Source organism: Muscardinus avellanarius (assembly GCF_963383645.1).
Source record: "Muscardinus avellanarius genome assembly, chromosome: 8".
NCBI classification, from domain to species: domain Eukaryota; kingdom Metazoa; phylum Chordata; class Mammalia; order Rodentia; family Gliridae; genus Muscardinus; species Muscardinus avellanarius.
In genome coordinates, this window is record NC_137794.1 from 55219963 (window position 1) to 55247954 (window position 27992).

General features: G+C 35.4%; 1 protein-coding gene across 1 annotated transcript in view; it reads right to left on the reverse strand.

Moving 5' to 3' along the window:
* The window catches only part of ASCC3 (activating signal cointegrator 1 complex subunit 3), a gene marked incomplete at its 3' end in the record, with an annotated part of 321972 nt that extends 309074 nt beyond the window's left edge, over nucleotides 1-12898 (reverse strand). The window contains exons 1-2 of the mRNA XM_080700024.1: nucleotides 12754-12898; nucleotides 9415-9565 (exon numbers count right to left, since the gene is read on the reverse strand). Coding sequence (XP_080556150.1) covers nucleotides 9415-9565; nucleotides 12754-12843 — 241 coding nt within the window. The 5' untranslated portion in view covers nucleotides 12844-12898. The remainder of the gene's footprint in view (nucleotides 1-9414; nucleotides 9566-12753) is intronic.
* Nucleotides 12899-27992: the final 15094 nt, after the last annotated feature.

The window sequence follows — 27992 nt, forward strand, 5'->3', positions numbered from 1 at the left end:
AGAAACAATACTCTAAACATAATGTTTTTAAAACTACCTTTTAAAGCTACTTTTTAAACTACTTTTTTTTTTTGCAAGTCTGGGGGATGGAACCCAGGAACATTTGACCTCTGAGCTAAACCCCCTGCCCTATTTTGTATTTATTTTGAAACCAGGTCTCATTGAATTGCAAAGGGCCTCACTAAGTAGCCTAGGCTGTCCATGAACCTGGATCCTCTGGTCGCATCCTCCCAAATGCTGGGATTACAAGTGTGCGCCACCACGCCCAGCTTTTAAACTACTTTTTAAAACTAAAAACTCTTTAAAACTTAAAAAATAAAAAAACCAGCAAGTACACGGATATGATAACTAGAAGTGGAGCAGATATCTGGTGAATAAAGATAATAAATGTGAAGAAAAAGCCAAATCACGGGGCCCTAACATTTATCTAGCTTTTGTAAGATAAAACTAACCCATTTGGTCTATCATTATACTATGTTGTGATATTTGAACTGAATGCATTCTTACTATATTTATTATGCATAAATATATAATAAAAATATAAAGATAGATATAAAATTAATATTGATTTATATTTGACACTAGTTACCAAGGGATAAGCAGGGTTCACAGGAATTCTAACTATAGATAGCCAAGTGATGAATACACAGGCATTTGTTATTTTAAATAATCTCAAACATTCAATTAAAATGTTAATATTAAAAACAACAATTTATATAGACCTGGTTCTCAGTTTCATATATACATACATACACACACACACACACACACACACACACACACACATACACACACACACACACACACACACATCATCATCATCATCATCATCATCATCATCCTAGTTTGGCTGCTTTTGTCAACATAAGATTAATATTACAGGTAGCTGTAGTTCATTTCTGCTATAATATAATCTACACCGCAACTGATCCATGCCACTATTTAATTGGAAATTGTTTCCCCTTTCAGGCTATCACTAATAATGTTGTCATGAATGTACATGGCTTTTCAGTACACATGAACAAGCATTTTTATTGGATATTTTTATACCAAGATTTAAATTTCATTTGTCCAACCACAGTAGATACTGTCAGCTATACCAATTTCAACTCTAGGAGCAGTGCATGAGAATTCTTGTTTCACATTCTTGATCCTCACCAACAACTGATTTGTATGTCAGTCTTTTTAATTTTAACAATTCTGATGGACACATGGTGGCATCTCCCTGATTAACAATGAGGTAGAGTGTTTTTCCTCTGTATTGGCTGTTTATCTTCTGTGAAATGCTTATACAAGATTCTTAATTTTTTATGCGATTACATCTTTATTTGTAGTTTTTATTTAATCTGGATATAAGCTTTCTCTTTTTGTGTATATATGCATGTGGTACTGGGGACTGAACACAAGGGGGTAAAATCTGAGCTATACTACACACACTCTCAGTATTTTTTTTAATTTTTTTAAAATTTTGTTGGTGTTGGTACTAGGGATTGAGCCCCTAGGGGCATTTTATCTCTGAGGTACACCCTCTGCCCTTTTATTAATTAAAAAAAATTTTTTTTAACTTCAAACAGGGTGTTAGTGGATTGCGGAGAGTTTTGCTACTTATTGAGATATCTTTGAACCTAAGATACTCCTGTCTTTTCCTCCTAAGCACTGGGATTACAGGAATATGCCACCACTCCAGGCTCACAATATATTTTTAAACAGGGTCTCACTAAGTTTCTGAGGATGACCTCAAACCTAGGATCTCCCACTTCAGCCTCCCAAATGCTGGAATCACATACATGTCTCACCATACCCAATTAAGCTCTTATTTATATTACATATTTTGAAGCAAAGTTAAGCTCTTATTTATATTACATATTTTGAAGCAAAGTTCTCCCATTCCATACCCTGCATTTTTATTCTTAAAAAGTATAAGTTTAATGGAATACAACTTACCAATCATTCCCATGACTGTGCTTTTTGTTTTAATGGTTTACTAGGTACCAATATTATGATTATCTACTAGAAGATTTATTATTTTGTGCTTGATGTTTAATTCTATACACTGCTTAGAATTATTATTGCTTAGATTTTTATCTGTATACTCAGTTGACCCAAAATCATATATTGAAAAACAACCTTGTCTTACTCCTTCATGGCCTCTGCTATAAATAAAATGTCCTAATACTGGTGGGTTAGTTTCTGGATTCTGTTCCATCCCTCTGGTCTGTTTGTGTACACATTCCTAAACCAGTATCACAGTCTAAAGTGCTCATCTTCCTAAATTGTAATATCCAATAGAGTAAGCTCTCCCTCTTTATTCTTCATCTAAGTTGTAATATCCAGTAAGGTAAGCTCTCCCTCTTCATTTTTTCCAGGTTGATTGAGTTGTGCCCTTTGCCTCTGAATCCCACGATAACTTTCAAATTACCTTGTCAATTTACACACACACACACACACACACACACACACACACACACACAAATACATAACCTCAAGCACAAACCTGCTGAGATTTTTATTGAGATAAAACTGAAACTGTCGATCAATTTAGATTAAAACAATATATTTCTAGTAGTGAAATTTTCAATCCTTCATATCTTCAATTTACTTAGGTCTCCATTAATTCTCTTAATAATATTTCAGTTCTCCATGAAGAAGTTTTGCTCGTTTTTTGTTAAATTTACTCCTAGGTCTTTGATGCTGATACTTTTATAAATGAAAGCAAATTAAGCTTTCAAAAACTATATAAATTGTATAAAAAAGTTTGCTTCTTATAAAAAGAAAGTTTTTATTTTTATTTATCTTGATAAAATTTCCACAGATACAACTATGTGACTGATGGCAGCTTTTTTTTCAATCTTTATACTCTTTTTTTTTTTTTTTTTGCCATATCATACGAGCAAGGATTTTCAGTGTGTTAGAAACATAAGCAGTGGTGGCGCATGCTTGTAATCCCTGCGCTTGGGAGGCGGAGACAGGAGAACCATGCAGGTTCGAAGACAGCCACACTGGCTTAAGAGACCCTGTTTCCAAATAAAAAAAAGTATAAAAATTGGTCTGGGAGTATAGCCCAGAGGTAGAAGGGCTTCCAGGAACCCGAGTACCACAAGAAAGAAAGAAAGAAAGAAAGAAAGAAAGAAAGAAAGAAAGAAAGAAGGGAGGGAGGGAGGGAGGGAGGGAGGGAGGGAGGGAGGGAAGCAGTGATAGGCATTCTTAGTTTATTACCTATCTCAGAAGGAAAGCTTTCTTAAAATGTATTTTTTTCTTTTTCTGCAGTACTGGAGATGGAACCCAGGGACATTCTACCTCTGAGCCACACCCTTGGCCCTATTTTTTATTCTTTATTTTGAAACAGAATCTCACTGAGTTGCAAAGGGCCTCACTAAGTAGCTAAGGCTGTCCGCGAGCCATGATCCTCATGTCTCAGCCTCCCAAATGCTGATATTACAAGCATGCACCACCACACCAGGCTTAATATGTATTTTTAACTGATAAATAATAATTGTACCTATGTATGGGTACAGCATGATAATGCAATACATGTATACAATAGGAAATTATCAAATCAAGGTACTTAACATATCCATTTCTTTAAATGTTTTTTAGAGTCTATAAATTCCTCTCCTCCAGTTAGATAAAATATCCAAGTTATCATAAACTAAAGTCACCCTTATAAGGTGACTTATAGAATTTATTTCTCCTGTCTAACAATATTTTGGTATCCATTCTCCAACCTTTCTCTCTCTCTTCTCCTACTTTTCTAGAAATCACTACTCCTAGAGATGATAACACTGCACCATTATGTTTGATTTATGCTGTAGTTTTTGTACAGATATTCATCATCAGATTAAATAATTTCTTTTTATCATAAATAGATGTTAAATATTCCTAAAATGCTATTTTTTCATCTACTAAATACATTCTACTGAATATTAGAATTTTTAAACCTTTATTATGTTAACAAACCACATTACTTTTCTCATTACTGATCCAACGATTTTAACATTTTATATATAATATGAGCTTGCACTCGTCATCTTATAGCACATATATATCAGTGTTCCTCCTCCCACAAATCCATTTCACAGTTTAATGCAGTCTTCATTACAAGTCACTATAAATACTACAGTATCCAGCTCCTTAGATTTAGGATTTCCTCTTACATGACCATAATACCATTATCATAACATTTAAGACCTAATATCTCATGATGCCCAGCCCACATTCAAATTTCTCTGATGACTACAAATATACCTTCATAATTTTTTCTCATTCTAGAGTCAACCAAAGGTTTTACATTGCATTTGATTATTATGCCTTTAACCTCTTTTAAACTACAACAGAACTTTATCATCTTTAAAATGAAAAAGCCATCAAGGCATATAAATTTTTTAAGCTTTTGAATTAACAGATTCAATATGTTAGCCAAATATTCAGAGTTTCTAGTTCTTTTGTCCATTTTAGTCACTTTTGACATCTTAGTCCTTTGAATCTGCCAGAAGCTCTGTATATCTTCTCCTCCTCTTTTCCATCCAGCCTCCTCTTCTGGAATGGACAGTCACCTCTAGGAAAAAGCCAGTATCATGTTTTCTGAGTTTCTGTTTGCAGATCTTGGCCCCTTGTTTCTTCATTGCTTTGATAATTCTCAGATTTAAATAATCTTATCCTTTATAGCTTTTCCAATTCTCAGCAGAGGGTTGCTCCAAATCAACTTATCTGCCATTTTACAATTAATAAAAAAGTCTATAATATTAAAAACCTATATTTTATAAATAATCCCAAAAAAACTGCCTACCATATTCTCCAAAAAATATACCTTTATAACTTGAAATCTCTCCCCTTCAAGAAAGAACTGTCAGCTGGGCGTGGTGGCACACGCTTGTAATCCCCGCGCTTGGGAGGCAGAGATAGGAGGATCGTGCTGGTTCGAAGCCAGCTGCATTGGCTTAAAAGACCCTGTTTCAAAAAATATAAAATAGGTCTGGGAGTGTAGCCCAGAGGTAGAAGGGCTTCCAGGAACTCCAGTATCACCAAAGGAAAAAAAAAAAAGAAAGAAAGAAAGAACTGTCAAATCATGCTAATATATTGTTTTCGGGTTTTTGGTTGTTTTTTTTTTTTTTTTTTTGCAGTACCGGGAAGCTAATATTTTATATTTCCTTTTCTAAATCATTGCTTTATAAGTTGCTTTTTACCAAAAGTTTGATTAGTCAATTTTCTAACAGTAAAATCTTATTTTCCTGCTAATTCACAAACTATAACAAATTTATGTAAACTACCCTTTGTAAGCCATTCCTATCTAAACTACCTTTAAATTAATTTTTTTCTTAAACTTATTAAACGTAAGATGTACAACAATGTCAGACCCCAAATAAATACACGCTTATAAATTACAAAAGGAAAAACAAATATGTCTTTGTGTGACAAAATAATTTGAATAGTAAGGAATAAAATCAATTCTGAATGGATCTGAATCCATACAGGAGTAAAATCACTAGATCACTACACTCTGGGATAACCTTAAACATTCTATTCTGGCTATGGGGAAGATATTCAGTTACAGAATTGATTAGGAAACTGTAGTCTTTCTACCCACCTGCTTACCATTCTTAACTCCCATATGTTAGTCTCTATACTTTATAAATCTAAATCTTATTAGCCTTCTGAAAAGATTTAAAGCTCAGGAAAGAGATGTATGCTTTAAATGATGTATTTTATTGTAACTCTATTAACTTACTATTTTCAAAAATATGTTTAATTAGAGTGCATAAAATGCATTTACAAAGTTTCATTGCCAACAAGAACTTAGGTTTAATCTGGCTATGCTTACCCTTCAAAATTCATGGACATAACTTTGCCTATTATGAACATCTAGATATACTAAGAATAAGAGCCAAGAGTATTACTTTTAAATAATTAATAAATTTTCTCCCTCAAACATATTATTAAAACAATCTTGAAGGGAAAACTAATTAAAAACAAATTACATGTAAATGGTGGGAGGAGAGACTCTTCAAAATAACAGAATTGAGAAAAGCTGCCAGTTGTACAGCAGCATCAGTGTTACTGGTAATCAGGACCACAGAGGACTCTGAGTTGGCTTCTCAATACTTCATATGTTTATGGAGAATATCAACTGTATTCTTGCAGCACAGTTTGCACTAGAGTATAAAGATGCTGTGCTTTCTGCAATCCTGTATGTTGTCAAGTATTCATAATGCATCAGGGAGAAGAAATAAGTAATTCAAATAATGAGAACAGTACTCCTAAAAATGTATACTAGATGACAGAATAATGGCGCACTAAGATCAGTGGACATGAAGGAATCCCTAAGTACATGAATGAATGATGCCTAATCAATTTCTTCAGGGAAGAGAAACATTCACCAGTTGAACACAATAAAGGAAGTTGTTTTAACATGTGAAAAAACAGTAAGCAGTGTTCACAAAATCAAGACGGTAAACTCTGCTTAAGTTGGAGGAAAGGTTGTATATGATACTATGGCAAAGAGATGCAAAAGTAAATTGTGTCAATTCATAAAGGAACTTTTCTTCTGTGTCATATTAAGGAATTTGATCTAAAGGATAAAGTAGGAATAAAAGTGATCTTCCTTTTACAAAGGTCAGTCTAGTTATAGTAAAGAGAAGTTGGAGGAGAAAACAAGCTGAAGCAACAGACAACTGCAATAGTTGAGAGATAGTAAAAGTGCGAAACAAGCCAAAGAATAGCTGAACAGTAGACTTGAGTGGACATGATCTCTGACTACAAAAAAAGAAAGATAAGAATCTAGAATTTCTATCATGTTTCTATTTCAGACTTGCTCAAGGCCTACATTAACCACATACCTATAATGGAATTCACTTAATCTTCTTGGGCCCCATTTCTTCACATAAAAAATGAATGAATTAGAGAAGATATTCCCTGATGTCTCCTCCAGCCTAAAATAACTATTACTCTGAGAAGTCAATAAACAGTCTTAAACAAGTGATATATACTTTATATCATACTCAAATTATTCTTTTGCTCATCATACCTTTTATTCTTTTGCTCTATCTTAACATAATTGCCATCAAAATTATCTGTACTAATAGAGAAATCATACAGATATTTCCCCATGATACCTATCTTTTCAAAACTGCTAATTTGCATTACATTTCTAGGATCATTAGCATTTTCATTCAGAAAAAGTAAATAACTACTAACCACATATTAATGTCACAAAACATAATAGTTACACAACATAAGCAAAACATTTAAAAAGTAGATCACAGGGCATTTGCCTATCAAAATTTTATCTGTCAGCCAGGTATAATGGCACATACCAGTGATCCTAGTACTGGGGAGGCTCAGACAGGAAGACTGTAGGTTTAACACCAGCCTCCACAACTTAGTGAGACCCGCAGCTACTTGACAAGACCCTGTTTCAAAATATAAAGGACTGAGGCTATAGCTCAGAAGTAGGATCCCCTTGGGTTCAATCCCCAGTACAAAAAAAAAAAAGGATTTTGTCTTCTGTCTTGAAAATACTCTTTTGAGATCTCACATCTCAAAATAGTCAACCCCTAAATATAGTCAGTTATTAGTTTCTAAATATGAATCAACTGTTGCTTCAACAGAATTTATCTTATTAACTGATATTTAACTGATATTTTTAAAATCTTTACTTGTACACAGAGGTGTTTGGGGAAGTACCCTAAATAGTAACTTATTTTTTAATCTTTTATGCATAATTTATATAAAGAAATAATTTAACTGTAGCTAATAAGCTTAATATCTCATTACTGGTTTTTTTTTTAGTATTCTGAGGCATTTTTTAATAGAACTAAGGAATAGAAAGAATACTCTGTACAGATTCTAATAAGTACTTTTGTCAGATCCTGATGACACCAACATCTTAACAAATGAAGACAGCAAAGACCAAGGGGATCAAGTCAGAGTGGACAAGAGATTTTGCATTTACACTATTGGGGGAAAAAAGACTTGTACCTAGATTATTAAAATATAAAGTAGGATTTTTATGTCAAGAACTACCACAAATCTCATCAAAGTATGTTCTATTTTCCCAAGGCTTAAGTAAACTAAGCTTTTTCTAACACTTTTGAACTTAAAAAGTTCATCTAACTGCAAAAGCATAGGGCATTTAATTTGTACTTCCACAACCTAAACCAATGAGAACACTCAATTCAATATTATACTAGATCACAGACCAATAATAGTTAAATGACATACCAAAAACAAGTCAAGATGCTTTAAAACTCTCAAGATGTGATGATCATAAGTCTTCAAGTCTTATAAACATCCACCAAAGCTGGTGTAAGGAAGAAAATCACCAACCAGTATATAGTAAGGACTTGAGTTTTCTCTATACCAAAAAATTACCCCCCAAATTTTTTTATTTACTTATCAAGTAAATCTTTAAGACCCTAAAATATGTACTACTCTAGTACACAGGGTGAATCATTAAGAAGAAAAATAAGATCCTACTATCATTAAACTTATATCCTGGTGACAATAAACAAATAGGTATAGCATCAGATAATGATATATGTCATGGAGGGTTTTATGGCAGTGACTGGATGATGACTAGACAGTGGATGGTCAATGAAGGTTTGATTAAAGAAATACATTTTTAACTGAGTTCAGAACAAGAAAAGATCTAGAATGACAAGATCTAGAATGACAAGAAAAGATCTACCTGCAGGCAGTAATGTGGGCTTGAGAAATTTAGAGAAACCCACGGGTCTGAAACACAACTGGTGAAAGTAAAGATTATAAGGGACTAGAGAATGAGTTTGGACTTTCTGTAGGTACAAACCTGCCAAATTTGAGAAATTAACAACTACAGCAGTGTTAACCATGCCTTTTAGTTATGATGTATTTCAGTGTATAAACTAGGGTTATTTTTACCAGAGAATCATTTATTTTGTTCCACTTACTCTGAGTTTTAGAAAAAAAAAGCCATCTTTTGAGAAAGTAACCTGTATTAAGTATAAAGTACTACAACTTCAAATTATAATTTCCTTCAAATACAAACCATTATTAAGAATATTAGTATGGGCTGGGAACGAAAGCAAAGTATAGATTAAGCACCACCATCAATAGTGTACTAAGAGGATAATTCATAATAGGAGATCGGGCTCCCAGGCTTTTAAGGTTCTTTCAAGCTAGATTAAAATTTTAATTTACCTAATCCTTATTTCAATCAAGGCAGTGATTTCTATACCCTAGATTTATCTAAATCTCTTATATCTGAGTATAATAAAATTTTAATTTATTTCCATCCCTACCATTCTATACTAAATGACTTTATAGAAAAGACTGTCAAAATTAGGAATACTTGCTGGAAAATGTTAGGCTTTAACTATCTAGTGTGTAGTTTATAAAAAATGTAGTTATAAACCTTATTGGTTCTTAAAAAAACTATACCTATTTGTTTTGCAGCTTGTAATATTTCTTTTAAGTCTTCATTTACACTTTGCATTTGACTCTTCTCCAGATTTTCATTCAAAAATGTTACTATCTTCGTCCATGTCAGGCCCAAATCTAAAACTTGTTCATGAAGTCTAGATCGCTTCACCTGAAATAGAGAGCATAATATAAATACTGGTTAAAGTTTTTCACCAATTCATCACATACCTTACATTATATAATATAATATGGGATCACCCATAAAAATTCAAAATTGATATCTATCCATATCCAAATTGCTCTTAAAAGGAGCTTTATTTAAATGTGACTTCAGAGAATCTCCTACATCTAAAAGATATGTTTAATAAAAGTTTCCTTTTTAGTTTTAATTACAATGTACTCATGAAATTTTCATACAGCATTTTAAAAAGCAAAGCAAATACTTCAACACTGAGAAGATAGCAACAAATGGTTTCATCCCTCAAACCTCTTTCCAATTTTCTGCTTGTTTTTAAACATCACTTAGATTACAATGTATATAAGAGCTTTCTGATGAAAAGTATTTAAAGATAGATTCCAATGATAACTTCAACATATTCAAGTCAGCATTACTTTCCTAAGTGCAATCTTAAAACAGGTTAGGCATGTAGGAGATTCTTTTCTATATAACACTCTTTTCTTAATATTATAAATCTTTTCATTCTCAAGAACTGACCACAAAAAGTAATAAAAATTTTATGTCAGATCCACAGACAAAAGTCATGAAGTACTCTAATGAAAAACTGGTAAGGTAGAAAACTGTAATTTTATTCTTGGTTGTACAGACGGCATTCATAATTCATCATTACTTTCCTGCTCTTGATTTTCTACTTTAAAATGGGACAGGAAGATCTGAGTTTAGAGGGAAGAGAATGAGTAAGGGTACAGATGAACTAGACTAGCTGTAAACGTTGTTAAAATTGGGGCCAGAGGTCCACAGTGATTCATCTTAAAAATGTGAAAAACCTACTTTTGTAAGAAGGTTTACTGTTTTGTGTCTAATAAAATTCTGTATCCCAAGAAGAAAAATAACCTAAAGATGTTGTTCCTAGAATTAATTTAAAGGACCTGTTGTTTTTTAAAAATAGCATAAGACTACCTTCATAAACTCTATTATATGGCTCATTTTCTCCATATGTATAGTTCATACAGATTCAGGACTATAAAGTTCACAAGAGTATGGCTAAACTTTCAAAACATTCACCCTTTCCTAACAAAAAGCCAATCTATCATTTATGAATTTAAATTTCTCCATATGTTTCACCCATAATATAAAAACTATTAATATTTTAATTTTTTAATTTAAGATTCCTGCAGTATTGGAGATTGAACCCAGGGGCATTTTACCTCTGAGCTACACCCCCAGCCATATTTTATTTTTTTATTTTGAAACAGGGTCTCACTAAGTGCAGAGAGCCTCACTAAGTAGCTGAGGCTGACCTTGAACCTGTGACCGTCCTGTCTCAGCCTCCCAAGTACTGGAATTACAAGCTTGTGATACACCAAGTCCAGCTAGTAGTTTATTTTTTATAATTTCAAAGATATCCAAATAATATGTTGATATAAATGGCTATAGCTTTTGCCCTAGTTTCTTTTGCCTTTTGAAACAGAAGATGCTTACAGTACAAATCACATTCAGTAAGAAACTATAGTAAGTTAGACACTAAAAATAAGCTCAGTGTGATGGTGCACACCTGTAATCCCAGTATTTTGGAGGTTAAGACTGGAGGATCACAAACGTAAAGCCAGTGTGAGCAAATTAGCAATACCCTTTCAAAATAAAAAGGGCTAAGCATAGGTGTGGTGGTACATGCTTGTAATCCCAGTACTATGGAGACTAAGACAGGAGGATGGAAGATTCAAAACTAGCTTCAGCATCTTAATGAGGCTCTCTGCAATTTAGCAATACCCTATTTTCAAATAAAAAATAAAATAAGTCTGGGGGTGTAACCTGAAGGTAAAAGGCCCCTGGATTCCATCCTCAGTACCACAAAACAAACAAAATAGTAATAATAAATGAATGAGAAGGGCTACAGGTACAGCTTTAAGGTAGATTGTCATTGGGTTGAATCCCCATTACTCCTTCCAAAAATATTTAAAAAATAAATATATTCATCATAGTAATAAAAGTATATTCACATTTGCCAATTGATCAGAATCTCTAAGTTATAGGCTGAACTATGTCCCAATCAACATTCATATCCCGAAGTCCTAACTCCTAGTACTTAACATTGTGTATTTTGAGACATGATCTTTACAAGAGTGATTAAGTTAAAATAGGGCCCTTAAAATGTACCCTAATCTCCAAGATCCAGGATCTCCCTGGTATCTGTACAAGAAGGCAAAAATCGGGCACTGAAGGAGACATCAAAGATGTGCTCATACAGAAGGAAGATCATGTCAGGCAGGACACAGTGAAAGAGGCTGCCATCTGAAAGTCAAGGAGAGAATCCTCAGAAGAAATCAAGCCTGCCAACACCTTATCTGGGACTTCTAGCTCCACATGTATGACACACAAAATTTTATTGTTTAAGTCACCCAATCGATAGTATTTTGTTAAAACTAATAGACCATATGTCAGAAACATTTCTAAGAATCTTCTCTTTATCTTATAATTATATATACAGAACTTCCTATAAGTCTAGATATCATATACTTTTTTCTTTAATATTAAATTTATAACTATATGTATTTTGTGTACTTCATAAAACTTACATAAATAATTTTATCAGAAAAATAATTTGTTAAATCATATGTCCTAATATGTACTTCAGGAAATATAGTCATTGAATCCAATAAGATAGAGACTAAAGAAGTTCATTCCATAAGACAAAAGTAACATTTCAAAGTGAACCACTTTGCCTTAACTATGACTCAGTATCAGATTAACAATACAATAATAGGTGCCTGACATTAAGAATTTCCATAGAAAACATCAATACTCCCATTTTCCTTAGTCTCACACCAAATAAGACAGAACTTAACTTTTTTTCTGGGTTTTTTTGTGTGTGTGTCTGCGGTCCTGGGGATTGAACCCAGGGGCATTCTACCTCTGAGTTACACCCCCAGCCCTATTTTTTACTTTTTATTTTGAAACAAGGTCTCACTAAGTTGCGAAGCACCTCACCAAGTAGCTGAGCCTTGCCACGAACCTGTGATTTTTTTTTTTTTTGTCTCAGCCTCCTGAGTAAAGGGATTATAAGCATGCACCACCATGCCTGGCTCAAAATTTACATTTAAAGCACAAAGAACTGAAAAAGAAAAGTCAAGTATTTGTCCATATTCCATACTCTGCTTGTCTTCATCCAAAAGATTTACCTTCAAGTCAGCCACATCTTCAATATAATTATCTTTCTTAGTAACAGTTGAAAAGGAGCGCAAAGCTCCTGTGAGGCGAGGTAAAGCCATCTGTTAATCAGTGATCCATACAATGAGAAATCTGAAACTGAAACATAACAAGATGATATTTATCTGTTCAGAGAAAGGCAGGGTAAACGAAATGAACAAACTGGGCTGTACAAGAAAAAAAAAAAAAGTCCAAAACAGCAGTTGCTACCAATATTAAAAATTATCCTAGCTAGGTGTGGTGGTGCACGCTTGTAATCCCAGCATTGGGGAGGCTGAGACCAGAGCATCGTAGTTTGCAGAAATCCTCAGCTACTTAGTGAGGCCCTCTGCAACTTAGTGAGACCCTGTTTCAAAATAAAGAATAAAAAATAGGGCAGAGAGTGTGTAGCTCGGAGGTCAAATGTCCCTGGGTTCCATCCCCAAACCCGCAAAAAAAAAAAAAAAAAAAAATTAGCCTTATATTTTCTACACCTGAAGTAATTTTTATAGCAACATTAGTAATGGTTGGAGAAAGAAAAATGGAGCAAAGGAAAAATATTTGTTTCTGAATATTACTATATTCCCTCAAAATGAGCTCCCCACATTCCTGAAAACAAGCTTCAAATTTGTGTTACTTATACAAATAATATTAAGAGATGAAGATACATCCCAAATTTTCCCCAATTTTATTTTATGTTCACTGATTTCAAATTACACAATTTTTCAGTGGCTCCCTCTGCTTGTAATGTTCTTCCATATAACTGGCTTCTTAATAAGCAGTATCTTTGGTACTCAACAATGATTTGTTAAATGAATAAAAGGTAGAAAAATGGTGGAATAATAGGAATAGGGAGACTGGAGAGAAAAAAATAATTAAAGCAACTGATAAGGGAGATAGCTAACAGAGAAAGAAATCAGATAACCAGGTCTAATCTTTTCATTAACATGCTCACAACGAAACAACTAACCTCCAGGTAAACAAACAATATTTACTACTAAGAGAGTATTTATCTATGGAAAGCTCTTTTAAGACTGTCCTGACTTCAGTGTTTATGATAACAAAACTACAATTTATAGTTTTAAGGCACAGCAAACCATACAAGTTTTAAAGCAGTTCTCAATAGGGATGATTCTCCCCCACACCCCCTATAGGATATTTGGCAATATCCAAGATATTTGAAGTTATAACTAGAAAAGAAGTGGGAAGAGTCTACTGGCTTCTGGTGAGTAAAGGCCAATTATACTGTTAAACAATCTACGATACACAGGACAACCTCCCCACAACAGTTATCTAACCCAGAATGAGAAGGAATAAACTAGGGCATGGGGGATAGGGGATATATAAGATGTCCAAACTACCCCCTGATTATGCTGTTCCTCTCAATCATTGCTGTCTTTCTAAAGTCACTACAAAGCTTAGTACTTGTGAAAATCTGACTCATATTAGAATAATTAAATATAAAATAACCATGAAAGGTTTGACAAAATGAAGGAATTTAAAAATACTGAAGAATAAATAAAACTAAAGAGTTGAAAATATAACTTTTAGAAATAAAAGTATATACTTGTTAAATTCAATAATCAATAATTGCATTAAAGAACAGATAAAAGTAATAACTTGAGACAGTTGAAGAAATAATCCAGCATAAACAGTATAAATAGAAAAATGCCCAAATTTATCAATTATCACAAAGATAAATTAATAAAACATCTTACTCAAAATGTTAGGAGTTAACCAGCAGTGAGCAGGGCAGGGAAAGAAATAGGACAAGGAGACTTCCAACCCATTATGTTGAAATTGTAATCTTCCTATCTTAGCCTTCAGAGAACTGGGATTATTACATTTCTTGTTTACTATATACATTCATTTGAGTCTTGACTTATGAAACTTTTGTGTCCAGTTATCTATGCTTAAGAGATATAGAGGTAGATATTTCATTCACTATCACTGAGTACATGTCAACCTCTTTTATATGATGTCAACATTAGGGCCCTTTTCATTAGGCACAAAACAATAACAAATGAGCTTGGCATACACTTTGACTTTTTTTTTTTTTTTGCTTTGGAACATGTTACACTAATTGTTGACTTGTAAAAATGAACCAAATTTCCAAAAGCTCAACAGTTGTCCTCCTATTCAGGAATAGAATTGATGTTATAATTGTGGTCCAGGGCACCAAGTATACAAACCTTTTTTTCCAAACATCTGGGGCTGAGTCTAGAGCATAGCTAGAGATTTGGTATAGAATATGAGTGCATCTCTTGAGAAGATGTATATAGGACTTCAGTTGAAATCAGTCTTGTCAGGGCATAAAGAAACAGGCATAAATTCCTCAAGTTTTCTTTTAGAGGCTTATGGGTTAGAGTAAAACAAACATTTAGCATTTCTAACATAATTTATCAGGTCTTTTTCCTTGTTTGGTGGAAGTTATGAATTAAATTACCCTTGAAAGGTTGGCACAGTATACTATCTTCCAGTGTATACAGTACATCTGCTTTTTCTCTAGACTTGAAACATACTTTTCTTCAGATGAACTCCAGATGAAAAAGTTGGCTTGAGTTTAATGACTATATTGGTTATTTTTATTTATTTATTTTTTGGTGGTACTGGGGTTCCTGAAAACCCTTCTACCTCCGGGCTACACTCCCAGATACCTATTTTTTTTTATATTTTTATTTGGAAACAGGGTCTCTTAACCCAGAGAGGCTGGCTTCGAACCTGCGTGATACTCCTGTCTTCACCTCCCAAACGCATGGATTACAAGCTTGGGCCACGCCCAGCTGGTAACAAGTATTAAACACTGGAGCCATGCAGTGCAGCAAGATACAATTTGAGATGCATGTGATGATTGAAATAGACTTAAGAGACCAAGAGATTCTTGTTTGAAGTTTCCTGTTACTGTAGTGTATAACAGTGTGATCTCATTACCATGCCAACTAGCTGATCTCTTCTTAGAGATTGAATGTATTATTTCTTAGTATTTTCTAGGTTTGTGAATTAAAGTAGGATAGAGTCATGATAGTACTGTGAAATCTATTCCAAATTATATAAATAGTGGTCCCAAGCACTTGTTTATGTGACTATGCCTGAGGCAGAATATTCTATGTATCATGTCTCTTGTTTTGATCTGGTGCTACATTTTGAAAGCATTCACTCACTTTTTACTAAAGGGTAAATTCTGAGGCAGAATATGTTCAGTTTAGTGTCAGGACCTTTCTTTAAAGACTTCTGACTTCTGTCCTCAAATCTTTAAACAGTAATGTTATGTATTTTTCTAAAGATTACTGGTTAACTTTTTTTTTTTGGTGGTACTGGCATGGTTAACATTTTGACAGTGAAGATATTAAAATCATGGTACTGAATCATGCATTCCATTCTTAAAAGTGCATTTAGGAAAATTATCTGTATTTTCTAATGAAAGTTATCAAACCCAAGCACTCTTTCACATGAGTGACTTTTAATAGCTAAAGACATTTGTCAGCCTACTCCAAGTCTTCTCACCAAGCTAATCAGTCCCATTTCTTTCCTTCAGTTCCCTTCATTATGCCTCTCTTTAAAACCTGTCATACAGAAATGTGTAGAAACACACATAAAAATCATACACAGCTTCAAGGTAGCAAACCGAGGAGGGAAGTGACAAAAAAATTGCTCTATTTTTTTTTTAAACAGATCAGCTACAAATAGAGACAAAAAATATTTGTTAAATATGTGTTAAGAGTAAAGTATGTTACATTCTTTTTTGAAAATTTCCATATTCTTAAAATATTCCAAGCCGAGCATGGTAGCACATGCTTGTAATCCCAGCATTCAGGAGGCTGAGACCAGAGGATCACGGTTTGCAGACGGCCTCAGCTACTTAGTAAGGCCCTCTGCAACTCAGTGAGACCCGGTTTCAAAATAAAGAATAAAAAATGGGGCAGAGGATGTAGCCTGAAGGTCAAATGCCCCTAGGTTCCATCCCTAGACCCCCCCACACACACACACAAATCCACAATTAAGTTTTAAGTAAACAGACTTAAAATAGAGATAATGGTTATAAAAGTGGTTATAAAAGTATCAAACTAAATGTGTGGCAACCTGTAGGTTCAGTAAACACTATCTGAAAATTCTCAGGCTTATGAGAAACTAAATATCTAAATGTTGATCATCTGGGGGCTCTTTTAATCTCCCCACCCATAATGCTTCAATTCTATTTTACTGAAATCAATTCTGCCATTTTCAATCCAGAATCCATTCTCCATTCTCCTTAGTATAAAATATTTTTAATATCTTAGTACTTGCTCAAAGGAACAGACTGGTAAGAGTAGCTAAAAAACTTTTTTTGCTAACCTTAATATTTCCTCAAGAATACATACCCAAGTCTTACAAATTGTTTATTTGGCCTGTATATACTTTTCTCTCTTTTGTTTCAGTTCATACATTTAAGTATCCAGGCCCAACAACATCATTCTTGTGAGATCTCCCCTTCTTGATTATCAGTTATATGTGATTTCACTGTCAGGCATATACCTTTGCACTCAGACTAAAAATCATATAAACCTTTCCTCTAAACTACAATTGCCAGACTTTGCAAATAAAAAATACAAGATAAGGAGTTAAAATTGAATTTCACGCAAACTTTTTTTAGTAAATTTTAAAATACTTTTTTCTATATTTGCTAAATTTTTAGTTTAAAAAGTATGTGTTGTTAACCTGAAGCAAAGTTAACTTCATATACTACATTTTATTTGAACATTTAAAAATCTTTCTTCACTCTACTAATAAATATATCCACTACATCTTAGATAATAATCCACGAGAGGTTTTCAGATTTTTGAACTTTAAAAGCTTATAAGGAAAGAACAAAAACAAAGCAAAGGTTAGACTAGTATATAGTAGTCTCACACCTAACACACTGTTTAGAAACACCAAGTTCACCATGATGAAAAAGTAAACTCAAGATGGTAAATCAAAAAAGAAAAACTGTAACTTATTATATCAATCTGAAGAAGGTGGTACCAAAATGTTCTTTATTCTACTTCTTATTTAGCACTGATCTAAAAAATATGTATCTAGTGATTGCTTTATCAATGAATTTGTTATTTCATTCAAGAAAATTTTATCCAAGCCCTGGGAATGCATTGATAAAGAGATGCTGGAGTGAAATTTCCCTCTCTCATCAGTAATATATTTTTTCCATTAGATAATTTCTAATACCTAAGAACATGCTTTAGCAGCCCCCATATTTTAAAAATCTCTGTTCACACCTCTCTAATGACTACTCTACTTTTCTACTTCATATCTCCAGCAAAAATTCAACTTTGATAAGGCTTTTATATCTTCTAACCAAGGAGTTTTTAAGGTCAAAACCTCAACATTGTTAAATCCAATGCTACTTCTCAATCTCTTATCTGTCATTTATTTATTTATTTATTTATTTATTTATTTATTTTTGTGAAACTGGGGTTCCTGGAAACCCTTCTACCTATGGGTTATACTCCCAGACCTATTTTTTAATATATATATATTTTTTTTTAAATTTGGAAACAGGGTCTCTTAAGCCAGAGTGGCTGGCTTCGAACCAGCACAATCCTCCTGTCTCCGCCTCCCAAGCGCAGGGATTACAAGTGTGCGCCACCATGCCCGGCTTGTCTGTCAATTTTTGACCCAGTCCTCCTGATATAGCCGCTTCACTTGGTATCTTAGACATTCGTATTTATTTTGTTTTGCTTTTTTCCAATTATTACCAGCACTTTTCCCTTTTGGATCCTTCGCAGCCTGCTGTCCTTTAATCAAAATCCTAATGACAGACCACCAAGCTCGGAACTCAAACTTCTCCATCTACACTCATTCCGAAGTGATCCCATCCATTCTCATGGTGTTAAATATCTTGTATATGCTAATTACAAATTCCTATCTCCATCCTGAACATCTCAGCTATATTCCACATTTTCATGTCCATGCCTCTTCCACATTTCCACTTGGATACCCCATAGCTCAAATTTTAAATTTTCAAAATTCACTTCTCAGTACAAACTACCTCACTATAAATAAATCATAAATACATTCTGCCTGTTGCTGACACAAAAGTTCATGTTCAACTTTACTCCATTCATCAGCAAATTTTCCCAACTCTGCCTTCAAAACACATCCAGAATCTAAATGTGTTTCACCATTATTATCCCTAATGGCTTCTGTGGTATTTGTTCTTTGTCCCAGGCTCTTAGCACAGATCACCTAAAACCCAGGGAATTTCCCTCTCTTTAGGAATTATTTCAGTATTTTTAGGAATCTCTTTCAGTATTTATAACAAGCCCCTACAGATCATATCAGAGTTTATGCTAATAATGTGACATGGTAAGTCTAACACCTAAGAGACCAAGTGATTAGAGGGCTACAGTTTTCAGGCCTACCCACTAATTACTGAGAGAAGGGAGTTGAGAGCCTATAAAAGCTCTTGAATATTTAATGAGCTTCTCTGGTCAAAGCATCTACTTGCCCATAGGTAGGACACTCCAACTCCATGGGAGACAGAAGCCCTTGAGATTGGGACCCTCACTTTGACCTAGGTATCTTTTCATCAGTATCATCTACAATAGTCTTTATAATAAACCAACAAATGTATTTCCCTGAGTTCTGTGAGTCATTCTTGCAAATTACTGAACACAAGCATGTTGTAATGGGAACCTTGAATTTATAAAACATCAGTCAGAAGCTTAGAAAGCCCAGACTGTGGGATCTGAATTTGGGGCAGTCTTGTGGGACTTTAGTGGGATATGACACTTTTTTTTTTTTCATGGTACTGGGGATAGAACCTAGGGGCATTCTACCTCCAAGCTACACCTCCAGACCTGTTTTTTATATTTTATTTGGAAAGAGTCTCAGTAAGTTGCTAAGAGCCTCACTAAGCTGCTGAGACTGGCTTCAAACCTGTGATCCTCCTGTGTCAGCCTTTCAAGTACTGGAATTACAAGTATGTGCCACCACATCTGGCTTCTGACACTAATTCTAAGAGGTCAGTGTCAGGATTAAATTTAATTGTAGGAGACTGCTGCTGAGAATTGGTCAATGTGACTTAAAAAAAAAAAAAAACTCCACATCTGGTATCAAAAGAATTATGTGAAAATATAGAGAAATACTGTATTTTAGTCTCCAATGTAGTCTTCTTGTTTTTACCCTTTATCTCAAACATCTAGTTTCCACACATAAATGATTTCTGTCTTCTTTTTCTTGTTAGATTTTCTTAAATTTTGTTTTGCAATACAGGAGATTGAACTCTGGAATGCTCTAGCACTGAATTATACCCCTGATTCTCTCATGTTTTGGGGGCAAGTAGTACTGGGGATTGAACCCAAGGGCATTCTACCTCTAAGCTACACCCCTCACCCTGTTTTATTTTTTACTTTGGGGGTCTAAGTTGAAGAGGGCTTTGCTAAATTGCTGAGGCTGGCCACAAACCTGCAATCCTCCAGTTTCAGACTCTCAAGTACTGGGAATCTGGATGTCCACTACCACGCCCAGTTTATTTTTTATTTTGAGACACAGTGTCACTAAGTTGCTCAAGCTGGCCTCAAACTTGTGATCCTCTCTTCTCAGTTTCCCAAATACATGGATTATCACACCTGACTAAAAGATTCTTAAAATGAGCTACCTGTTTCTTTGCTCACTATCTCCTTAACAGAGAAGCCTTCCCTTTATCTAAAAATAATACTTGGTTCCTCTGATCATTCTCTTATTCCCAACCCACTTTACTATACATGACACATTTTCTGTGTTTATGTTGGCCTCATCCATTACAATTATAAACACTGTTCCTATAATATCCATAGTATGTAAAATAGTGTCTAGGGCATAGCAGGTTCTCAAAAAACATGTGTAATAGATTCACAGGAAACACACACACAAAAAAAAAAGACAAAATTGCAGGAGGTGATGGTACCCATCTGAAATTCTAGTACTTGGGAGGCTGAAATAGGAGGTTCTCAGGTTTAAGGCCAGCCTCAGCAACTTAGCACAAGATCTTTTTTTAAATGAAAATTAAAAAGGGCTGGGAGTTATAGCTCAGAAGAATAAAAAACCCTATATTCAATTACCAATAACCAAAAAAAAAAAAAGACAAGACAAAGTTGCCACATAAAGGGAGCAGTATTTACAGGTCTAGATTCTAATACATTCATTTATATTTATATCATCTTTATTTCAAGACCTCAAAAATACTATTTTAATAGAAATTCCATTCATTTCTTTCAATTTTTTATATTTTTACTGGTGCATTGTAGTTATACATCTTAGTGGAGTACAAGATGCTAGAGGCATACATGCACACATCACTCATTTAGCCTTTCCCCAATTCCCATCTCAATCCATCCCACCTTCCTCCTTCTCATGCTTGGATTAGTGATTAACTTTGATAAGTTTATGAATGTACATCATGTACATTAGGGAATTTCCCTCATCCCCTCTTCTAATTTATTTGAATTTTAAGATATGAGATGTTCTACAAACTAATAAATCTATACATATATGGAAAGCTTTTATGTCTTTCCCAAGATCTAACATGTTGTAACTTATTCAATTCATGATGTTATTCTTCCTAAGAACTCAAAATTATACATGTGGAAGTTAATTCTAAAACTAATATTTAGGTAACCATTTTCTAAGTCTCGAACTAATAAAGCAGAAAAGAAAATGCAAGGCTAAAAGAAAAGCCAATTATTGACTAGAAACCCTAAGACAACAGTGGACTAGGAAGGAAAAGTCACATCAGATGAATGTAGCAACAGCTTCCACTTATTTAGCCAATACATGCTGTACACCATGCTAGGAAGACCAAGTAAGCAAAATTAAACTAGTGTCTTCCATTATGCATCACAGCCTGAGGTGGAAGAGAAGCCAATTAAATAAGTTAACTCAACATAAAATAAAAAGATTGCTATAAAAAGTGGCAATAAAGAGTGTTGTTGGAACACAGAACATGCATGTCTAGACTGCAAGAAAGGAGGTCAAGAGAAGCTTTCTAAAAGTAGTATTTCAAGGATGAAGAGTTAGGTAGAGAAGGCAACATGTACCATCATGACACATTTAAGAAACTGAAAAGATGGCTGAAGAATAGAGGTCAAGAACTGATGTGACAAAAAAAGATAATAAAGCATGAGAAACTGGTAGGAGGCAGGTTATAAAGGGCTTAATTAGCCAAGTTAAGTGTAGAAATTGTTTTAATAGTAAAGGAAATCTCCAGAGACTTTTGACTTGAACAGTGTTAATCAGGATTACTATCATTCTAGTGAAGGAAATGGACCACAGAAAGGCCAGATAGGAAGCAGAAAGATAGTAAATTACTGTAATAATCTAGATGAAAGATGAAGAGATGATGGTTCCTACAATAAAGCAAGGACAATAGTTTAGGGAAAAAAGGATTAATCCAATTGTGTAAGTCATATCTATATGATTTACTGATTATCTGTATTGGTATGGGGGAGGTAAAGAGAGATGGAGGCATTTACGTTTACAGATTAGATTGATAGAACAATTTAGAGCTAAAACAAAAAGATTAGTTTTGTTTTGTAAGTGCATATCATAAATTTAATACCAACATGCTGAGTCTGAGACACCTGTATGACATTCAAGTATAGTCAAGAAACACTGGATATTCTGTGGAATATAGCATAGAAATCTGGTTTCAAGATATAAATATGACAATCACAAACAATAACACAAAAATAGATTTTAAAACCACCTATATACATGTGTATAGACCAAGAAGAAAAGACAGAAGGCAGAAGAGCACTGCCTTCAAGGAATAAACAGGTATAAAAGATCTATAAAGGAAATTTTGAACAAGAGGAAAAAAAAAAAAAACACACACACAGGAGCCAGAAATGTGATGTCACTAAAACCAAACCAACTACCAACAGTAAAAATGAATTTCCTCTCTTGAAATGGAATTTGCTCCGATCAATTTTATATGCTGGATTTATTAACTACCCACAACTGCTTACCCTACTAGCCATTCACTACATTTAAAATGACTAAGCAAGTCTTTGAAAATGGTGTAAAATATTAGCAACTGCTTCCCTAACTCCTCCATAATCCTCAGATAAATTAATTTTGAAATGCAGGTTTAATGTAACAGATATTATCCAAAAGTAAGACAGGTTCTTGAGTATCATAGGTTTAAAGTAGAAGTTTCATCAACAATATGAATTTCTTGCATTGAAATCACCGGGAAGTTTCTTGAAAGCACATATTTTCAGATACCATCCCCAAAATTGATTCAGTACTTCGGCAATCTTTGGTTTAGTCATTAAATAAATAGGCATAAACTTTCTCTTCTTCAAACATAAATATTCATCAATCAGCAATTACTAAAACATAACCTGAGCCGGGCATGGTGGCACACGCTTGTAATCCCAGCATTTGGGAGCCTGAGACCTGAGGATCACGGTTTGTGGACAGCCTCAGCTACTTAGTGAGGCCCTCTGCAACTCAGTAAGACCCTGTTTCAAAATAAAGAATAAAAAACAGGGCAGGGGGTGTAGCTCGGAGGTTGAATGCCCCTGGGTTCCATCCCCAGACTCGCAAGAAAAAAAAAAAAAATCCTGAGAATCCATAGTAACTATAAATTTCTTACTTATTACTAGGAGTTCTAATTATGTAGCTTTCCTAATTCCACAATAATTTTCCATGTCAGTACAAACCTTTGATACTATCCAAAACTTAGGAAAACCAGGAAGATAAAGAGAACTCTTGATTAATAAAGCTATCCAAGAGTTAGTATTGTCAAATAACAATAAGGCAGAATTATACAGAAGATAAAATAAAAATAAAGAGAACTAAGGTTAGATGCCAGTTTTTGTTTCAGCTAATATCTCTGGTATCAATTTTCTAAATAAAATGAAAAGGGTTTAAAAATTATTCTAATGCCCTTTCGGGTTAAAAAATCTGACTTAAACAAAAAATTCAAGCATGAATTAAACCACATTATCTCTGAATCAAAGACAGTGTCAAAATTAAGACAACTTCTCAGCTAAACATAGTGGCACATGCCTGTAATCCCAGGACTCAGGAGGCTGAGACAGGATGAACTCAGGTTTAAGGCCAGCCTCAGAAACCTAGCAAGGCCCTCAACAACTTAGTGAAACTGTGTCAAATAAAATTGGACTATGGGTACAGCTCAGAGGTAGAACACCCCAGGGTTCAATTCCCAGCACAGGGAGAGAGGAAGAAAGGGAAGGAGGAAACGAAAGAGGAAAAACAAAGGGAGGAAAAACATTATAGAAACAGAAAAGTTAAGCTAAATGATAGATTTTTCACACTCATATGTACATCTACATGAAAAATGGAGTACCTAATGAGATCTTCTGTTTTGTTTTGTTTTTGTTGTTTTAGTGATACTGGGGATTGAATCCAGGAGCACTGTACCATTGAACGCATCCATTCTTTTATTTTTTATTTTATGGCAGGTATTGGTAATTTGCCAAGGCTGGCCCTGAATTTGTGATCCTCCTGCCTCAGCCTCCCAAGTAGTTGGGATTACAGGTGTACACCACCATGCCTGGCTTGAGTGAATTTATACATTTAAAATTAATTAGTCCATAAAATTTGTTTCATGGAGTGAAATTTTCCACTTGTGTTGTTCATGTCAGAGTTGAAAAAATGTTTAGATTCTGAAGTATTTTGGATTTTGGAAGTTTGGATTAGGAATGCTCAACATGCACCTCACTCTCTCCAGCTTGGTAATTGTATACTTTTTCTTTCCATAGTGTTTCCTCAAATTTCAATTTCAGGTATATACCTTATCAAAGTTGAAAAGCATGCCAAATTATAGTGACATATTTTGAACTTAAAAGGGCTAATGCTAACTACTTCCCCAAGGAAGGTATTATGGGGTAATAAACTTACTTTGGTCAATAAGTGCCAGACACATTCCTAATGAATAAGCTTTGTCCATAGAATTAATGAATTATGTCATTAATTAACACGTGGGAAGCAATATACAAACTGGAATAAAGACTTTTTTTCAGGTAAACTGATTTCCAACAAATTTTGTAAGAAGAAAACCTCACCCTCTTAACTGGCAAACAATTGATATGTATACTATTTTTTTTTGGTGGATCAAAGGCAATATCAAGTCATGTTGTTCAAATAAGATATTCTGTTTCTCTTTAAATGGTAGTTACACATAACACTGACAATGATCTATACTTGTAAAAAGCTTTGCCCTGATCAACTAAACATCGATGATAGAAAGAGAACTCTAGTCAAGATTCTCTTAAATGGGTGCCAGTGGACTCATGGAAAGCTCTGTGAGCACAGAGACTGAATATTTCCTAGGCTTGAAGACGGAGGGAGGGAAGGAAAGAAGGAAACTATTCAACAGAGATCAAGAAATCTAAGAAATTCACTTAAAAAATAGTTTTAGCCTACACTTCATTGTCATCCTTTTGGATTATTCCTCATGCAAGAGTAGTATTTTAACTAGTCATACCATTAAAAATTCTTTTGTCATTAAAGATATAACATGAATTGGAGCGCAATCCAGTTTAGATTCAAAGCCGAATTCTCAACTTTTGCGAACACTCTAATAATCAGAAAAAATAATAGTTTCAATTTATGAAACAAAAATCTGGTGATGGAGATATCCCCTAATAAATCTATCCTTAGCTTGGGAAAAGAAAATATGATTATCAATTAGAATTGTACATGTGATATCACTCACATCAAACCTTTAGCTTAAACCAAAGAATAACAAATACGCATACACATCCCGTTACTAAGTTAATTTATGATAAGAATCTCTTTGGAAACCGCCCATCCGTCCGTAGCAAACAGCACACCCATGCACTTTTACTCAATCACCCACGATCCATCCTAGTGAACCCCATCCAGTCTATTTACTTTTCAGTGTGTGGGGGGGAGGATTACGGGAAGCCAGATTTCCCTTGAAGAAAATGATGTCACCACTTTATAACAACTTAATAAAAACAAATCACCCACGCACAGAGAAGACAAACCACCCTCCGGCCGCGGCGTGCCCAACACCTGGGCGTGCGCGGCTCGGGCTCCAGCCTAGCGACCCGCAGCGCGCTCTCCAGGTGAGCGGGCCCAGGCCGGGTGACAGCTCCGCCGGCCCGTCCCGCCCCGCCGCCCTCACCTCTCCGCGCTTCCGCGCTGCCCCGCGCGCTCCTCCGGTTTGACTCTGCCGCCGGCAAAGGGCTGGGGGCGCAGGGCGGAGCGAGGCGCCGGCTCGGCCGCGGCCCCGCCTCCTCCGCGCCCACGCGGGCCGCGGGGGTCGCCGGCCGCCGGAGCCACGCGCGAAGACGCCCGACGACGACAGACCGCGGACCCGCGAGGAGCGACCGGCACTGCGGGCGCCGGCTACACGTCACACGCCCGCCCCGGCGCGGCGTTGACACGTCGCCGCCCGGGCCCCGCCCCCCGGCACTGCGTGCGCGCGCCCGTCCCCGCCCGCGCGCTCCCGAGAGCCCAGGCCAAGTGAGCCTTCCATTCTGGGCCGGCCTGCGCTGCTTGCCACCTGTGCCCCCTTCCCTGAAGTACTTCTTTCAGCATAGTTTTGTCCCCGCGCATCTCTAGTGGTCACATGGAGGAATTAATTTCTATTACCAGTAAGGGAAAAAGAGCAATGTGAATGGAGAACTGGGTGACTGCCTCCCTGGTCACAAACCAGAGAGCCGGCTGGCTGCTGGACACTTCTCTACAAGGTCCTCTGGCCTCAAGTCCCACTTTCCCTACTTTTTATGGACCTTCAGCTTAGTTTTTCTCACGTTATATCTGCCTGCCTATTCTTTGGTCTTAGACCTCTGCCCAAAACAAAACAACAAAAAAACCCAAAGATTCCTTAGGTCAACTGAAAAGACAGCAAGGGACAGTAAGAAAAACTAACCTAAAGAACTGCGTGGTGTGTGTGTGCAGTTCTGGGTTAAAAGCCAAGGATGCAGAGATGGTATGAGTTAATAATGTGCTGTGATTCTCCCACTCCATTCCCCTTTCCTCCTAAGGTAATTGCCCTCATGCCTGGCTGAACTGTTGCATAGACGCAGCGGCTACTGATTGACCTGCTTCACTCATCAGACCACATCTGAAATCCTGTATCCAGTTCTAGATTGGACACTTTAAAAGGACTTCAAACAAGTTGGGATTATGTCAGAGAAGAGGAAAAGACCACACAAAGGCATGAGGGATAAAGAAGTATTGGTCCAACTTGTAAGATTCCCTTAGAAGAGAGAAAAGCTACTGGACTATCTCCAAATATGAAAAGACAGAGGCATGTGAAATACATTTGTTTCATGTGATGTAAAGTTCAGGAAAACAGATTTCAGATTCTGAGAAGAGCTCCTTCCAACACAAGCCAAAAAAAGAAAAAATATATACTATATATACCATGGGTGGTGTGAATACCACCACCACTGAATTTGTCCTCAAGTAGATTCTGAATGCTCACTTAAATGGTGATTTGGTGCAGGGGAGCTACTTGTCAAGAGAAAAATTTGTTGATGGTTTTGTTAAATTTACTTTTGACCATAAGATTTAGTAAGTTTATGCTTTGGGACTTCAAAGACATTATAAGTTAGCTTATGAAACAAATATATCAAAAGTAATTAATGAAAGGTCACATGATAGAGGTGCTTAACAGTTTTAAGGGAGAAGGAAACTGAAAATAGACTACCTAGAACTGCCACTATTCAGTGAAGTCACCACTAGACAAATGTGGCTATTGACACCGGAAATGTGACATGTCCACTGAGCAATAAGTATGAAATATTTCACATGTCAAAGACTTGGTAGGAAAACAAATAATATTTGGAATATGTGAGCCAAATGAAGCATGTTAAAATTAATTTCATCTGTTTAGTTTTCACTTTGAGTGTGGGGGAACATACTAGGGACTGAACCCATACTAGGGACATTCTACCTCTGAGCTATACCCCCAGCCCTAATTTACTTTTATTTTGAAACAGGGTCTCTCAAAGTTCTGGAGAGCCTTGCTAAGTTGTTGAGGCTGGCCTCAAACCTGTGCTCTTCCTTTCTCAGCCTGCCAAGAACTGGGATTAAAAGTATGCACCACCGATTTAAAATATAACTTCTAGAAATTTTAAAATTACATAAGTCATTTGTGTCACATTTATTTTAGACACTCCTGCCCTAGAAGAAAACAAACTTCAGTGAACTCTAAGAAACACTTCTGGCCTCTTTTGAGTCTCAGAAGGTTAATGAACATGGCCTTAACTAA